This window comes from Rhinichthys klamathensis, unplaced genomic scaffold, assembly GCF_029890125.1.
Source record: "Rhinichthys klamathensis goyatoka isolate OS25496 unplaced genomic scaffold, OSU_Roscu_1.1 h1tg000135l_1, whole genome shotgun sequence".
NCBI lineage: Eukaryota > Metazoa > Chordata > Actinopteri > Cypriniformes > Leuciscidae > Rhinichthys > Rhinichthys klamathensis.
Window position 1 is genome coordinate 1,662,238 of NW_026606670.1, and position 18,661 is coordinate 1,680,898.

An 18,661-nucleotide genomic window follows, 5' to 3' on the forward strand; every position below is an offset into this window, starting at 1 on the left:
TCTGAAACTCCTTAAGTCCTCTGGACGAAGCGTAGCGTGGAGAAGTAAGCAAGTATTTTGGCCTGCATGCAAGTTAGGGGGGAAAACAAGCGACTGGGAGCGAGGGGTGGGATTAGCAGGGGCTGTGAGGGGCGCCCATTTTGGGAGGGGGCTGTCAGCGCTTCCACCAATCAGCTGCTGTCTCTCACCGAGGCTCTCTTTTGTCTTCTATTGAGTCACTCTCATTACTGGCCGGCCAGACAGGGAGACAATTAACCAGCTGGTGCGGGAAGTGGGCCAAATTACATGGGCAGACACAGACACACAAACACATACACACACACAAACGGATTTACACACATATATTAAGAATATCATGAGCATCGGATCGGACATGCTGTACAAAATCACAGGACTGATATTATTAGTACGTCAAAGGAAGTTCACATAACGTGCGTCCAGTGCTGAGTAGTAACTGATTACATGTAATCTGGATTATGTAATCAGATTCCAAAAAGGAAGTCTTTGTAATTATAGTACATTTTTTTAATCTTTTAATCACATTAAAGTTAGCTTTTAATGAATTATATGATTGTAAGAGATTTTAAGGTATTATTTCATTTTAACAACACATTCACTCACATGTTCTCACTATGCAGGAAAACAAATGAAGTTTCTAGTGTTCTCGTGTTGCAGTGTTTTTTTAAGTAATTATGTATTCATTAAGCTTACATTTTTATTATTTAATTAATTAGATCTCCACTCAACTCGCATATCCACTGCAGTTCCTTCACAACCTCAGTTTGGGAAACCCTGACATTTAATGCACTTAATATTTTTGATAATAAAGAATAGAATACATTTTCTTTCTCTTTGTATTTTTTTATATCAATGCGGTGCACAATAATCTAATTAAAATTGATGTGATAAATGAGTTAGGTCAAAAGTAACCTAAAAGTAATAAAAAAGTACTCAGATTAGATTACATAAAATATGTAATCCAATAGATTTCGTAACTAATTACCAATTTTCATCATGTAATTTGTAATCAGTAACAGACTACAATTTGTAAGTAAATACCCAGCACTGCATGCATTGAGTCAATAAGGAGCTGTTATTGCCAGGCAGCAACTCCCGACGGCAGATCAGAAAGAGCCATTCACTGCGACGGCTTGTACCCCCCTTGCATTTGGAATGGTTTAGAGAAGTTTAATTTTAGGCTGCTGTTTCTGTTGCTTTTCCCAAAGTGCACGTCACAGATGGTAAAAATAGCATGACAGCACACCTCCAAAGGAAAAAAAAGCACAAGTGGTGTTTGCAAATACGATTGCACAATCCCAGCCTGCTGCTGTCCCTTTAGAGGTATGCCACATGCGTGCCAGCACCCCACGGCCCCCTCTTCTGACCGACAGAAGAAAAGTTCAGTTCCTGACCGCAACATGCTCATCCCATTGGTTGCTGGGTAAAGAGGATCACGAATAACCTTCGCGAATGAATACAGGCTTTGTGTGAGTATATCGCTCTATTTATACAGCGTCATGTTCTAGAAGTTTTGTTTCCTGAGGAACACCCAGTGACATAAGCTGCTATTACGTCTGCAAAGCGACCTCTAGTATTTTTGTCCCTTTTTTCCATTCATACCATTTTTTTTCTCTCAAGAAAACAGCCGGCACAGCATCCCATGAGGCTTTCGCACGAGACTAGGCAAACAGGAAGCATGCATGAAAGCCTTATCTGAAGTGCCACGCATCTTAATCTAAATACTTGTGACAGCCAGTACAATACCTTAGTGTGATGCAGCTGTTAAAATGAGGAGATAAGAAAGTGAAATAATGCAATGAATTTAGAACACTGTTGCTGACATTATAAAGTACAGTCAGGAAGCTTCATAAACTATATCTGACAGCAGGAAAAGGTATAAGATGATTTTGTTCTGTCTGTGAGAAGGACTAAAGGGCCCTTGAGTTTACAGGAAATACACCTACAAACAGCCACCGCAGTAAAGTGAGATTTAAGCTGGGTATTTGAGGTTCTTGACATGACCCATGGAGACGGTGGGTGAAAGTGACGTGCACAGTATGTCACAGAGGATACCGTTTCAAAGCCTTACGTTATATGAAATGCCAACCAAAATAGAATTTCTCATATAAGGTGTTTAACTTTAAAGGAAATGACATCTCAGTCTTAAAAGTAATAATGCTGAGACAGTTTTCCTTGAGAATTTCCCATTGTCTCGTCTGGTACACGTCCATTTGTCACATCAGGCTATACAGGGTCTAATTTCAGCATATAGGCCTATATGAACAATTAAAATACAACACTAAATTTGTTGAATTTAGACTGAATCCATCCTTAAAAAGGCAGTTTTCCCAAAAATGACAATTCTGTCATTAAACCTACCGGTATGTCACTTTTTTCTTTTCTTTTTTTGAAAAAATTAAATTAAATTAAATATTCATCCAGGTTTGGAATGATAAGGCTGAGTAAATGATGATTTTTGGGTGAACTGTCCCTTTAAGATAAGTCACAATGTGCTAAATGCTCTTCTTAAAGAGGCCACAATAAAGATCAAGAGATGTTTACCACAGTATTTCCTAGGATGTAAATTCCTTTCCCCTGATTGTTAAGGCTAGTCAGTGGAACAGTGTGTTCATAATGTTTGCTCATTTTCATGTGCTAGTTTCCTAACAGGTGCAGGAGATGACTCAAGAAAATTTACAACTTTTCTATTACATAAATAGCATACAATGTGAGTGAGGGTCCTGTGCAACTTAACCACATGAGCAAATGGGGCTTATGTGGTCATTTACGAAAGTCTTATGAAAGTACTTTATGTGCAACCTTTTTCTTCCATTCTTTGATAAACTGCTATAATCAAAGCACAGTTTCTACTGTACACAGGAACATTGTTGTGTCTAATTGAAACAAACACATAATGGATATGGACTGCTAGGCCAGTACATATGTCTCATTCCACACACAGGATTTAGGAGATGGGCTGATTGTGTTTGTCACTGTCATAGAGTTTGGCGTATTAATCACTGAGGAAGCCAGGTCACATGCAGTCTCCAATAACCTTCAACCCACTTAGACACGGACACACACGCAGCTTCATACTTAAAAGTTGCTCCCTGATAGGAGTCAACAAGCACAACAAGTCTATTACTGGAACTTTTTGTGACCTCAGTCTCATAACTTAAGATGGTATATATGATGGGTACTGTTGTTAATATTTCTAATACTAACAAAATATCTCAACCCTTTTTACAAGAGTGTTTACATAGCTTTAGAAACGTGTTTAATTTTACTTTTTGCATCTGACTTTTTATGGGAATCTTACTAAGCAAATGAGAATTTCACACTGGCTCCTGAAACTAGAACTCCATGAGTATTTTATCATTGCCTCGTCAACACAGCGAGACTGGGCTGCATCAGCTGACTCAAGACACTCGTTCTCAAGGGAGGTGACTCCTCACTTTCATCTCTAAACAAGGAAATCTGGAACGAGACAGGAACCTTCTATTAACTTGTGCCATGACGTTGATGTTCAGATTTATGAGTCTACCCATCTCAGGAGTGCAGCCTGTGACTCAGTGACTCATACTCAAGGGTTTGGTTTCACTGTCAGAAGAACTAATTCTGAAGACTTGTCATACACAAAAGCCATGCATGATCAGTAAGAGTAAAACTGGGTCATATATTGAATATTGACCATAGATTTGTGATGATTTTTCTGGTGATCATTTTATTGTGCTTTTTTTCCTCTAGAGAGCATGTCATTAGACTAGTTTTGAGAAACCTTCTTGTCCTGCAACAATGTCTTACGAGAAATTGCAATATAGTATCATGACCTCTGATATTTTACACTATATTATATATATATTCTACAACCTCTGATATTATACTACTGTATATATACACTACCAGATTTTTTATTTCTGTGATGGCAAAGCTGAATGTTCACTCCAGTGTCACATGATCCTCTAGAAATCATTCTAATATGCTGCTTTGCTACTCAAGAAATATTTGTTATTATTATCAGTGTTGAAAACAGTTCAATATTTATGTGGAAACTATGATACAGTTTTTTCAGGATTGAAAGTTCAAAAGTAGCATTTATTTAAACGTTTTTTTGTAACAATGTCTACTTTCACTTTTGATTAATTTAATGCGTCCTTGCTGAATAAAAGTTATAATTAAACAATTTTACTACTGTTGACTAATTTTACTACTGTCACCCATGGAAACAATCACAGTGAGTTTCAAAAAAGAAAGGTGTAACAACCCGATCACCTTGGGGTGTATCGTGGTACGTGTCTCTAAGAAAATAAGTGTGAACGAATGTGCTATTTACTCACAGGTGTTGAGTTGATGACAACACTGAACAGGCTCTGTGCCGCTGACAACATAGTGACGGCCTTCCTATCCCTCACTGAACCTAATGACTGGAGGCCAGTGGTACTTTACAGTGCTTTACTTAGTTAATGCGTCAAGATCAGACAAAAAAAAAGTTTACACTGCAAAAATGTAATCGCCATGACTGGATAGATACCAGCAGGATGTTATGCACTTTCGCATTAGTTAAGGTAGATCTAGAAAATCTGACAACCATAAAAAGGATGATGCAGAGGCCAATTTTTCAGTCAATGTTGCCAGGCAATGCTGCTGAAAACAGGCAACAGGATGAGACGTTAAACCGAGGCCCTGACTCTCTGTCTGTGGTCACAAAAAATCCCAAATTTGCCCAGTGGCCTCTGTCCATCATGGCCTCATAATCATCCCCATATATATATACACCAATTGGCTTCATCACTATGTCTCCTCTCCACCAGTAAGCTGGTGTGTGGTGGGCGTTCTGGCACAATATGGCTGCCGTCGCATCATCCAGGTGGATGCTGCACATTGGTGGTGGTTGAGGAGACCCCCCCTTCTATGTAAAGCGCTTTGAGTGCCAAGAAAAGCGCTATATAAATGTAATGAATTATTATAATTATTATATAAAAAATTATAACAGCACAGGAGAAACAGTTTGGCCAATGTTGAGCATTATCTTTACCAAACTAGTTGCATCATCACAGCTTGCTGTCTGTTTCCAGTCTGGGCACTACATAAAAATGAAAACGTTCTCAAAGTCATCTGTGTCAACACCTAGAATGACTGCCTGTTAAGTGGCAGATTCTCAAAAAAAAAAAAAAAAAACACTCAAAAAAGATGCGTGCTTTCTCGAGGCACAGACGAACCCCAACTACAAATCAGATGGCAATTCATTGTTTAATAACAGTGCAAAAGATAATATGTTGAGATTCAAATTGAATTACAGTCAGAAAAAAACAAATATGAGATGGAAAGGTTGGTGAAAAAGGGCTTCAGAAGATGATCAGGAAGCATCTGGGAAATTGAGAGGTGGTGCTTGCACCTTTTTATCACCTATCGCTCTCTGATGTGGCTTCTGAAGCACATTTAGAAGAATTCTTCCACTCACTGTAATGTTACTTTCTGTATTGCTTTTGTATTGCTATGCACTGAGCTCAAATGGGATGGATAAGGAACATACATATGAAAGGTCAGTGCAGAAAGGAAGTGACATAACAATGGTTCTAACAGACAGACATAAAATATATATATATTTAGGGTCCTAAAAAAAAAAAAAAAGGATGACATGCATTTTTTTAATATACTGCCAACTTACCACTTTGCCAAAATCCATCTCAGAAAAGAACCTATACCAAGGCTCATTCACTAAATCTACATCTTCTGGACTTACGTCCTGAGTCTACAGAAATATGGCAACAAGGAAAGGACAAAGAGAAAGAGAAAGAGGAAGTTTCAGAATACAAAGACAATGAGACTGAATGATGATGTTACATGAACTCTCTCTTAATGTCATGATCTCAGACAGTAAAAAAGGCTCCAGGCTGAGACAGCAGAGGAAACATGAATTGGATTTGTTTCCAGCTTGATGACTTATTGCAAGAGTGTCTGGTTGATCTCAGCAAAGATCTCACAAAGACAAAGTAATGATGATGGAAAGGGATCCATAGATCATAGGTCTTATACATTAATGTATATAACAAAGCGAACAAGGAAAATAAACACATATTCATATACTCAAAATCCAAAATTTCACACTTCTGATACGAATATCAATCTTTTTGCATTATTGTTTGCTTTTAAATCCTGCAAAATAATATTGTTTTAAAAATCAATAATAATTATGCTATATTTACCATGATATTACACAATTGTACAAAGTTTGGGTCGGTAAGATTTTTTTTTTTTTTATAAATAAATGAATACTATTTTTTGATAAATAAATAATTTTATTCAGCAAAAATGTACTAAATTGATCAAAAGTGACAATAAAAACATGTATGGTGTTAAAAAAGATTTCTAAAGAAATCTTTTTTTCCTTTTTAACTTTCTGTTCTTTAAAGAATCCTGAAAAATGTATCATATTCAATGCATCAAATCAAAAATATGAAGCTGTTTTTAACATTGATATTAATAAGAAATGTTTCTTGAGCATCAAATCAGCATATTAGAATGATTTCTGAAGGATCATGTGACACTGAAGACTGGAGTAATGTTGTTGAAAATACAGCTTTGCCATCACAGGAATAAATTACATTTTAAATTATATTTAATTAGAAAACAATTTAAATTGTAATAATATTTTACAATATTACTGTTTTTACTGTATATTTGATCAAATAAATGCAGTCTTTGTAAGAAACTTCTTTCCAAAACATTAAAAAATCTTTCCGACCCCAAACTTTTGAACAGTACTGTACATATCATTTAAAAATAATTTAAATATTCCACGACACAAAATTTTACAAAAGAAAAGGACTGATACTGCAGAGCTAAATCAATGAAAAGACACAGGCAGCACATTATCTTCTGCCCTAGATAGGACCTGACCTGGAGCCATTTTAATTACATTCCCTAACAATTAGCAGAAAATAAAAGAACTAACGCAGCTCACACTTTTTCTGCTTCAGTTGTTTCACTGACGAGGATCCAACGTGCTTTGCTTGGCTTCTACAATAAACCCATTTCAGCGGTATGTCATCAGAAAGACATTATGTAATACCAGCAGCTCCCAGAATGAGTCATGCTAAAAAGATTGAATCACTGAATGTCATGGAAACAAACCTCCCATGAAAATGACCAGACTGCAGACACACTCAAGCCCCAGCAGGAGTCTCTATTCTTAACTGGGTCTGGACACTGCAAGTGTCACTTATTGATGATCTTTTTATAGCTGAGTAAAAGGTCCTCCTACTTTCTATATTCTATAATTAACGTTACTGTTACAGTAGTGTGTGCATCATGTCATATGCATCATGTCATATATGCTATGCACAGTACAGTATATCACAACATTAAAGACATCATTAGCCCAAGTCACCTACCGAGGTCACTTAAGACTACCAAGCTGTGAGTGTGCTGTGTCCTTTTAAGTGAAACAGGCAGAAACCAGCTCTTGCAGCATCAAACGACATGCACGGCAACAGCACTCAGAAAACATGCGTGTATAAAGAGCATCATACCTTTCTCTCCTGCTTCAGCACTGAAGACTTTCCTGGCTCGTACTCAAATATGCTCTTGGGCTCAGCGCGGTACTTCCTGGTGTCTACTTTCTTGTCAGGGGGCTCCCACTCATTCCTGCAGGGATGCATGGGGGGAGAGATGGAGTGATACAGCAAGGGAGGTGGAGAGTCGCCATGGCAACCAACAAGGGCAAGTTTTAGTTAAGCGTTCCCATACATGCAGCTTGTGTATAAATAAAAGCACTTTAATCATCTAAGAACAATGATGTATTGGAGAAATATTCTGCAGTGTTATACATACATATTCAGTAACCTATTTTGCATCATTTTGATTTAATAAAAAAATTTCATTACAAATTATTGTAACACTTCACAATTAGGCTCAAATCTTTGACTGTAATTATCCAATAAATACACGAACGATTTTTATAATTACAATGTATACACCTATTATAATGATATTGTTATTATAATATACTATTGTTCATAGTATTAATTAATATTCATAATAAACTAATTGCTACCTGCTACCTGCATTAGAGGAAATAAACTTCACCTGGATAAATAAATGTTGTAAGTACAGAAACTTGTTAGTTCAAGATTGCTAAGACATTGACTAATGAAAATTTTACATTAACTTTAGTATTTCTTTATTTGTGCAGATCCTGATATTATCAACAGAATCTTAAATATTTCTTATTCATTAAATGTCATAATGTTTTGTTTTCCAAATTCTAAAACCATTTTTATCACCAGTTTTAATTTACATTTTAAATCCTTTATTTTTAGTGTGATCTCAGTCTTTTGGGCTGTATATTTATATGTATATTTAAAACCTAAAATGATCTACAACGATACAAAGTAAAGGCACTTAATTTATTTTCTGCTGGTGAACACTGATGGCTAAAAAAAAAAAACAGGTCTGCATTATGATTTCTAGCAGCAAACAGAAACATCTCGAAGCCAACACATGCTTGTTAAGCAGCATGACAAATGCTAAAATACAGTGTTTCACACATTGAGGTCCTGTGAAGAAATGTCATCATCTCTATGTTGAGCAACACTAGCAATGTGCAAGAATTCACACTCTAATATGAAAGTTTCAGAATTCAGTCAATAAATGTGCTAGAATCTCCTCCATAAATCATAATATTTGTTTCATAGTGTCATGGCTCACCTCTGAGGTTTTAGGGAAGATGTGCGTGTTGGCACAGGCAGCTGTCCTCTTGAGCTCCCCATGTCTACTGCACTCTTGGAGCGAGGGACTGGCCGCACTTCAGAATAAATGCAAATAACAGACACTAACAGAACTGAAACACAGCTTTCCTTTAAATAAGAATGCATAATGTAGTTTTTATCCCTTAGCTAAATTAAAGGGATATTCACCCAAAATTCTGTCATCATTTACTCACCCTCAAGTTGTTCCAAACCTGTATGAATTTCTTTCTTCTGCTGAACACAAGAGATTATATTTTTAAGAATGTCAGTAACCAGACAGTTGATGGCCACATTGACTTCCATAGTATTTTTTTTTCAATACTATTCTTATTCTCTTTACTGTCACACATCATATACGCAAGTGTACCAACAGTGAAATTCTTATGTGCAAGTCTCTGAACATAGCAGTATAACAACACGATGTATGTACAATTAACAATATATATAAATAACAATATACACGTTTTAATAAAGTGTAGTGCAAGGGTAAGTGAGGTGTGTTTAATGTGATTAAACACACACTAATGCGTTTAATGTGATTAATCCTCAGATTAATATAACCAGTACTTTGGAAGTCAATGGGGCCCTGGGCCTCTTTGGTTACCCATATTCTTCAAAATATCTTCTTTTGTGTTCAGCAGAAGAAAAAAAAAAAATCATGTAAATGACAGAATTTTAATTCTTTTTAACACACACTTACCATCCTCACCACCATGTGCCGGCCTGTCATCTGAAAGAGTCAGAAAATACTTATTAGATGCAAAGAGTTAATAATAATCAGTGATGAAGCAATACAGCTGACATATTTTTGCGAAACTATTAAAAAACAGTGAAACTTACAATATATTGCATTTATTTCACATATCAAATGTATTCCTACGGTAGTTTGTTTGTAACTTGTTTTCTTATTGTGCTCTACTTAGCGTAGCCTGTGCTCTAAAGCAGCAACTTGGGGGATTCTAAACATCTAATGTATAGAAGGTGAAAATTACAGGGATTAGATTAGTGTGACATAGCAGTCATGATCAACTAAATAGCAGCTCCAAGACAACTAACCAGTAGATGGCGCTATAACAACAGCAGTGTGTTCTTCTGATGCTGGAATATTCTACTAGCTGGTAAATTACAGTACAAATAAGACATTTTCACCACAATCTACAGAAATTAGGCATTTCAGTGGTTATGCAACAAATAAAAGCTGAAATAAATACTTTAGAGTCAGACCAGCCCATGGCATTGCTAACTTTGCATTCTTAAGAATCCAATGGATACACAAAGCCCATTAGTTGTGTTGTGACTGCTTTAATAATTCAGCAGAATCGTTCTCTAAAAGCACAGCCATGAAACACATCACAGTGGTATGAAAGCTCTTAAAATGGAGGTAATCAATCTATGAGTTTTAAATACATGGTGGTGTGGTCTTGGAAATAGCTCCATGACCACAGCTCACCTTGAGTGTTATGATTTCCTCTTTAGGACAATCAATGTGTTGACACTGTGCATATAAAGCAGCATCTATTGCACATTGGGATTTGTGAAAGAATTGACTGTAGATGGAGCGAACTACCCCGCATATTTAACACCTTATATTATATACACGGCGGCTATACACCCGTTAAAAGTTTGGGGTCAGTAAAATCAGATTTAAAAAAAAAAAAAAAAAATACTTTTATTGAGCGAGGAAGCATTAAAGTGATAAAAAGTGACAGCAAAGACATTTGTATTGTTACAAAAGATTTCTATTTCAAATAAATGCTGTTCTTTTGAACATTCATCAAAGAATCCTGAAAAAGCACCAGTTTCCACAAATATATTAAGCAGCACAACTGTTTTCAACATTGATAATAATAAGAGTTATTGAGCAGCAAATCATCATATTAGAATGATCACGTGATGCTGAAAACTGGAGTAATGCTGCCGAAAATTCAGCTTTGCATCACAGGAATAAATTACATTGTAAAATATATTAAAATAAAACAGTTATTTTGATCAAAGAAACGCAGCCTTTGTAAACATTAGAGACTTCTTTCCAAAACATTTTTAAAAATCTTACCGACCCCAAATTTTTTATTGGTAGTGCATATCCATTTCATTTGGTTTTCATGAACTGGATATAAAATAACCTAACAAATACAAAAGGTTAAAAGGTGTTGCTAAATGATATAGACAGAAAAGAGTGGCATGGAGGAATGTTTAATTAAAGATCTGATTATAACTATAACCATGGTACCTCTGGCTCTCAGTGGCCTGTCATTGCTCTCTGGAAATATGTAGGTGGGACGATATGGATTTTCTTCGACAGTCTCTGAGTATAAGGTGGGTGAAAGACAAAACACACTGACAAAGATGAATACACACATATACTGTACTGAGATGTGATCTGGACATATTCAGATTTGGAATCGATACACAAAAAGATGGCATAGAAAAGTGTTGAATGCATGTAATTCTCAAGCAGGATCTTTACCTGGGATTTTGTGAATCTGTTTGAACATGTTTCTGTACCAGTCCTTTGATAGCTCTGTGTTCTAGAAGAGAAAAATATGCAGATGGTCTTTTATTTATATACGTTTTTGGATGTATTTATTTTAGTCAAAGTAAACACAGGTGAATCTTGAGAACAACCCATTTCTTTACCCGTACTGGGACTCTGGGTACCGGGACAGCTGAATATTCAGACAGTCTCATTGTCTTTCCTTCCATGTCTGCTGGACTCTCAGAGAAAGATCTATTCTGGCTGACAGCAGGGCTCCGATTAGGGCCACTGCCCTGCTCCGCAACAGCTTCTGAAACACACGACCACAAAGTCAGATCATAGAACACAAGATGAAAAACACACTGATCTGGTGCTTTCAGCTGACACTTATCTAGGACAATACCTCCAAAGGGATCACTGAACGATTTAATGTTTAAATTTAAAAAATGAATGTCTACAGATCTATTAGAAAAGACCGATTTCCTAGTAAGGTCAGATCCATTTGCATTTCTTGCAACACTTCTCATTTATTTTAACCATAGTTGAATAACGTAAATGTTTCTCGTGACACTGACTGATGCACCTTTATTATGGATTAAGACCGTTTTGCCAATTTTCTGGGTAAAATGACAGTTGATGCTTCAAGTATTTCTGACAAGTACATCCTATCTGACAGAAAAAGAAAAAGTAATCAATATGAGGAGTTCAACCTCAAAAGCTGCTGCTAATCTTTGTGGTAACAGTTGTGCTGGTTCATATTTTTGTAGAAACCGTGATAATTTTTTTTTAGGATTCTATACTGTCACTTTTGATCAATTTAATGTGTCTTGCTGAATAAAAGTATTTATTTCTTAAAAAAAAAAAATTCATACTGAGGTCAAACTTTTGAATGGTAGTGTCCTTTTTATATAATTAATATACACAATGCACATAACCATACAACAGACACTCCCACCTTAAAGTGCCCCTATTATGCAATTTCAAAGGTTCTTAATTTTGTTTTGTAGGTCTCCTACAATAGGTTTACGTGCATCCAAGAGCAAAAAAACACTTAAATTTTCTCATAATGAATAAGTTGAAAGACAAAACACACTGACAAAGTTCACACTGCTGCGTCACTGCTGCTGCGTCACCTCTTTTCTCACAGTGTCAGAAACGGTTCGATAAAGGTTTCAGTCTCTCTAAACGAAACTAAAGCAAAGTTTTGCTCTCTAAACATAACTTTGGAAACTAATCACATGTGAAAGTAAGAGAATATTCTATACAGTTTTTATTTCTATACCATGAAAGCTTTTTGCTTTTCAATTAGCTTGGTACTCGATTCTACTTTTGATGCCACCTGAAATATTGAGAGGCTGGTATTTACCTCTGCTGTGCTGCAGCAAGACGATTGTTGGGTTCACACTGCTGATGAGGGGATATGAAGAGGACACTTTGGCTGATGAGGTAATAGCACTCGGATGATCAAGGCAGGATGTGAGCTGAGACTGACTCTCACTTACAGGCGAGTCCACCTGAGGAGGACACACAAAAGCACTGACTCTGGTGTCACATATTGGTTGTGAAATACAGACAACTTCGAATCTCTCAGAAATTTGCATGGAATTTGCATTCACTTAACATCTCTCTCAAGCAAATGATTATTGCAAAGATTCCTCTATGATGCTGCTGAAGACAGTGACAATTACAACAATACAGCACTTTTTTTGGTTACTTCTCATTACTGTGTGTCTTCTGTCTTGAAGAGGCCATCTAAACCAGGAGTATTCAACCCATACTTTATAATAACCTTTATTAAGAATATTTATACAATGCTTGCAGTGTTTTAGTATTTTTATGTTTGGAATTAATTCAAGTTTAAGTGTTATAATAATAATAATACTTTGTGCATTTTTCGGTTTATTAGCTTTAAATTATTTTAGAATTTTGTTTAGCTTTAATTTATTTTATTTCAGGTTTAGTAACTTATTTTTAAGTTTCAGTTTTTCATCTAATAATATTTTTATTTCAGCTTAACAATTTTTTAAAAAATAGTTTTAGTCAACAATATAAAACTGGCTCAACAAATCATTAGTTAAAAATTAGTTCATAGTAAAAATGTCATACATTTTTACAGTATCTTCTCCACTGACGCCCTAGACTAGAGTACCTTCATGAATCCCTAGTTGAAAACCTTGGATCTATACCATTACAGAAGATAATGTAAATGTAAAACAGATCTACAAATGTCATCTTGCTTGTGAAATACAACATTTCAGTCGTTACACTCATTTAAGAGTGAAGTGTTCGAAATTTTCCTCACCGTTGTCTCCAGAGATCTTGGGATCGAGCTGTTTAATTAGCACTGACATAAATCTCTAAATGATATTTTCACAAGAAAGCAAAGCATTGCTAAAAAGTAATGAGCTTCAGACATGGTGACTAACCTTTGTTGGTGTCTCATTGACTTGAGTTGAATTTAAATCAGCTCCGGTGTTGTTTACACTTCTCTCAGGCAGACTTGTTTCTGTGGCATCTCCATTGACCGCACCAAGCCATCCACCTGTAACAAATCCAAACAGTTTAGATTATCAAAGGATCAGGGAATCTCCAAGGAACTTTTTAAAACCTAAAAAGGCATAAACATGAAACAGAGCTGCAACCATTGGCAGCAGACCTGTTTGTTTCCAGCGCTAACCACAATTTATGCCACAACAGATTCCTTAATCCTCCATTAAACGAATCACCAGCCAGAATCTGTCAGAACTGAACCCCACAGAAAGTCTGAACATCCACAGAGATGCTAATTTATGACTGGAAAAAAACCATTCTCTGAACTTTGTCATGAGAACAAGGAGACCATTGAACCCACTGTAAGAAGTGTTTGTTCCAATGGCCTTTTTATTCAGGCACAACAACAATTAAGGCATCTCTCCCAAGTGCTGGCAGTTAGCCAGGATAGTTCCAACATGGAGATGGTGAAAACGTCCACGCTGAAGGTCTCCGTTTCCAGAGCTCAAAGTGGGTGTGAACAAAAGACGTCTTTGATTACCCCCTGTAAGTATGAGCATTCACTGAAAGTTATTTGAGCAATGAAGTTGACTGTCAGACAATGCTGTATAAGTTCCTCACCAAAACACACTTTTTTTTTTTTTATGATTTACTAGCAACTAACCACATCGTGCACATTGACGGTCAAAATAACATGTGAAGAGGAAACTCAAGAACGCACCATTCCTGTAAACAGAGATCTTTCCAGCTAATGATCGCTCAGAAAAAACAAGAACTTTTTAGTGTACATTAGCTACACATATCATTAGTAACATTATTTCAGCACACAACGATTAATCTGGCACTGTATTGCTTGGTGCAATATATTCAGAGCACTCTCCTATTGACACATCCTCCATTTCCAACTCACTTTTGGCAGAGTTCACGGATAGCTCTTCTTGGCCCGTGCCGTCCTCATCATCGATGTGCACTAGCGTGGCCCTCAAAGTAACAGCACCTTTCCCCTTACAAACGCGGGTAGGGTCCAACTCTGCAAAAATACAACTAAATTGATTATCTTTTCAAAGCACTAAATAAAGTGTACATGACGCCAACAACCATATTCGTTTTACATTATTCAAACGTTAGACCAAATCCTAAAAATACTGGTCTTACCAGTAGGCATGAGATCAGGTGAACTTTTCATGATCCTCAATGGTGTTACTCGCACAGCAGATACGGTGCGCCGACAGGGTGGACGCGCTTCAAGACACATACAACCATATGTGAGATGGGAGAACAGTAAAAAAAAAAAAAAAAAAAACTATTATAATTGCATATTTGCTGTTTTTCACATCGTCTGTGACATTTGGGGTTGTGACGTACCCGTTGAGAACAACTGCATACATTTTACTGAGTTATTGTTAGAAATTGAGAACAACAGCACTAATAATGGTCACATAGAGACCCGAGGGCTTTTTAAGTTCTAGGAAGATTATAATCACAGTGTTCTCTGTTGGCTGGCACAAATATCAAGGAAAGATGGATGAACGGAAGGACATAGGGGGCCTGGCAGTAAGAATACTGATTCAACAATGACTCAAGCCAGAGAGGAAGACAGACAGAGGGAGTCTGTTTGTGATTGCTTACTCATGAGCTTCCTGCATCAAGACATTAGACAGCTATTATTCATTGCTACTGCCTTTTATGTAATACGTACTACAGTGTTTTGATTAGGCTAGGTGATTTGACAGGCTTAAACAATACCATATAGTTGTGCATTATATGAGGCTGTAAGCACAGATTTAAAACTGGCATGCTGAGGAAATGGGTGTCTTTTGCGGGTTTTATCTTAATTGATGTTGTTGTCTATATCTGTGTTGCAATTGTTTTGTAATTTTCATTCATACCAATGTAACTGTAAATAAAGGCTAGCCAGGCCGGTGTAACCTCAAAAAACGTCTCGGTTACATATGGTAACCCTCGTTCCCTGAGGGAGGGAACGGAGACGTAGGTCAGACTGACCAATAGGAATCTCGCTAGAGAGGCCAATCTACTTCGAGTGAAACTAAAACAAGCCAATGCACATTGGCATGCAATCATTTGCATCAGCTGCGCGTCCTCGTCAGCGCGGGTATTTAACAGCAGCTGTTATGATTGCACACTAGTTTTTTGCTGAGGAGCCAAACCTGAAAAAGCTGGCCGCCCCAGCGGGCGGCAGCAGATGTGGCGACGGGACCTACGTCTCCGTTCCCTCCCTCAGGGAACGAGGGTTACCATATGTAACCGAGACGTTCCCTATCGGTCAGTCACTACAACGTAGGTCAGACTGACCAATAGGAATCCCTACCAAAGCGCCACAGCTGCTGCACCCCATCCAGCGCCCCATGCAAGCCTCTACACCTTCTTGCCTAGAAGGACGATAGGAGGAGGCTACACACAGAGTGTATCTGTCACTGTTGTTCCGTAATAACCCATACAGTGAGATTATTGGATAACACTGGGAAAGCGTGCCCTTCAGTTAGGAAGGAGGACGCTGCGGAAGCCACTTACTTCAAGGAGTTATGTGGGGAATACATATGGACTAGCCCGAAGGCTGTACTACATATGAGATAGTGGGTGACTTAGCCCAAGGGAAAGACACGGGCTTCCGTTAGGAGCAGCCGTGGAAAATATACACATATGGGATCCCCGTAGGGTCACACATATGGAACCCAGCCCAGATCCGGTTCTCAAGGATTCAGCGGATAAAGGCCTGGCACCTGGACGCTCCGCCATGTCCGGGCCGAGGGGTTTTTGGAGGACTCGACAGGTTTTTCACTCTGGAGCAATAAGGGTGCACAGTAGGGTGCAGCAAGCCGACAGAGCCGGGCCTCTCGGTGCTTCTACCCGTTTAGGGTGAGAACACGGGAGGAGACCGGCTCTACACGTAGGCTATAATATCTAGCGAACGTGTTAGGTGTCGCCCAGCCCGCAGCTCTACAGATATCTGTTAGCGAGGAGCCACGTGCCAGCGCCCAGGAGGATGCAACGCCTCTCGTGGAGTGTGCATGCAACCTGAGCGGGCAGGGCACGCCTTTAGCTTGGTAAGCCAAGGCGATGGCATCCACTATCCAGTGGGCCATCCTCTGCTTGGAGACAGCCTTTCCCCTCTGCTGGCCTCCATAACAGACAAAGAGCTGGTCTGAGGTCCTGATGCTTTGAGTTCTGTCCACGTACATACGCAGAGCGCGAACGGGACAGAGCAAAGCCAGGGCTGGGTCTGCCTCCTCCAAAGGCAGCGCTTGCAGGTTCACTACCTGGTCTTTGAAGGGAGTGGTAGGAACCTTGGGCACATAGCCAGGCCGGGGTCTTAGTACCACATGGTTGTCACCCGGCCCGAACTCTAGGCACGATTCGTCGACCGAAAATGCGTGCAGGTCTCCTACCCTCTTGACAGAGGCCAGTGCAACCAGTAGCAAAGTCTTCATGGAAAGAAGCTTTAAGTCTACTGACTGCAGAGGCTCAAAGGGAACATCCGGAAGTGCTCGAAGCACCAGGGAAAGATCCCAAGAGGGTATGGAGGGGGGTCGAGGAGGATTTAATCGTCTCGCCCCCCTAAGAAACCTGACGACCAGGTCGTGCTTCCCCACTGTTTTGCCATCTATGTGGTCGTGATAAGCTGAAATAGCGGCAGCATGTACTTTGAGGGTGGAGGGAGACAGCCTTCGCTCCAACCCTTGCTGCAAGAAGGAAAGCACAGACCCTATCGAACATCTCCGGGGGTCTTCTCGGCGAGAAGAACACCACTCGACGAACAGGTTCCACTTCAGGGCGTAAACACGTCTCGTGGACGGCGCCCGTGCTGAAGTGATGGTGTTAAGTACCTCAGGGGGTAAGTCACCTAGAACCTCCGCGTCCCGTCCAGGGACCAGACATGGAGTTTCCAGAGGTCTGGACGCGGGTGCCATAGGGTGCCCCGTCTCTGAGTCAGAAGATCCTTCCTCAGAGGAATGGGCCAGGGAGGGACTGTCCCAAGGAGCATGAGTTCTGGGAACCAAGTCCGGGTGGGCCAAGAGGGAGCCACCAGAAGGACCTGCTCCTCGTCCTCCCTGACTTTGCACAGTGTCTGTGCAAGTAGGCTTACTGGGGGAAACGCATATTTGCGGAGGCCCCGGGGCCAGCTGTGTGCCAGTGCGTCCGTGCCGAGTGTTCCCTCGGTCAGGGAGTAAAACAGCTGGCAATGGGAGGTCTCTGAAGAGGCAAACAGGTCTACCTGAGCCTCTCCGAACTCTCTCCAGATCAGCTAAACCACCTGGGGGTGGAGTCGCCATTCTCCCGGAAGCACAGCTCGTGATAGCTCGTCGGCCACACGGTTGAGCACGCCAGGGACATACATGGCTCGAAGCGACCTCAGATGCTTCTGACTCCAGAGGAGGAGATGGCGGGCGAGTTGCGACATGCGACGGGAGCGTAGACCACCTTGTCGGTTGATGTACGCCACGGTCGCAGTGTTGTCCGTACGGACCAGCACGTCCCTGCCCTGTAGCGGCCTTTTCAGGCGGCTCAGAGCGAGATGTACTGCTAGCAACTCGAGGCAATTGATGTGCCAATGCAGTTGGGGAGCCGTCCACACCCCTGACACTGCATGCCCGTTGTACGTGGCACCCCAGCCGGTGGCAGAGGCATCTGTGAATACCACAGCATGCCTGGAGACCTGTTCCAAGGGGACTCCTGCCCGAAGGAACGAGAGGTCTGACCACGGGCTGAAGGTCTGGCGGCAGGCCGGTGTGATTGCCACCCGGTGAGTGCCATGATGCCACGCCCATCTCGGGACTCGGCCGTGAAGCCAGTGCTGAAGCGGTCTCATATGAAGTAAGCCGAGCGGAGTTACCGCTGCTGCCGCTACCATATGCCCCAGGAGCCTCTGAAAAAATTTCAGTGGGACCGCTGTCCTGCCTTTGAACGTGTTCAAGAAGTTCAGCAC

At 39.7% G+C, this 18,661-nt stretch overlaps 1 protein-coding gene across 9 annotated transcripts in view; it reads right to left on the minus strand.

Annotated features, from left to right (window-relative positions):
- The window catches only part of LOC130089695 (sorbin and SH3 domain-containing protein 1), a 51,730-nt gene that overhangs the window by 15,729 nt on the left and 17,340 nt on the right, over positions 1 to 18,661 (minus strand). For 5 of the 9 annotated variants that reach the window (XM_056257178.1, XM_056257177.1, XM_056257176.1 and 2 more), the window contains exons 3-13: positions 14,872 to 14,958; positions 14,627 to 14,746; positions 13,653 to 13,768; positions 12,593 to 12,740; positions 11,388 to 11,536; positions 11,218 to 11,278; positions 10,981 to 11,055; positions 9,451 to 9,480; positions 8,710 to 8,806; positions 7,533 to 7,647; positions 5,669 to 5,752 (exon numbers count right to left, since the gene is read on the minus strand). In XM_056257178.1, the coding sequence (XP_056113153.1) occupies positions 5,669 to 5,752; positions 7,533 to 7,647; positions 8,710 to 8,806; positions 9,451 to 9,480; positions 10,981 to 11,055; positions 11,218 to 11,278; positions 11,388 to 11,536; positions 12,593 to 12,740; positions 13,653 to 13,768; positions 14,627 to 14,746; positions 14,872 to 14,902 (1,026 nt within the window). In that variant the 5' untranslated portion in view covers positions 14,903 to 14,958. The remainder of the gene's footprint in view (positions 1 to 5,668; positions 5,753 to 7,532; positions 7,648 to 8,709; positions 8,807 to 9,450; positions 9,481 to 10,980; positions 11,056 to 11,217; positions 11,279 to 11,387; positions 11,537 to 12,592; positions 12,741 to 13,652; positions 13,769 to 14,626; positions 14,747 to 14,871; positions 14,959 to 18,661) is intronic. The other 4 variants (XM_056257171.1, XM_056257173.1, XM_056257172.1 and 1 more) reach the window with 4 other exon arrangements.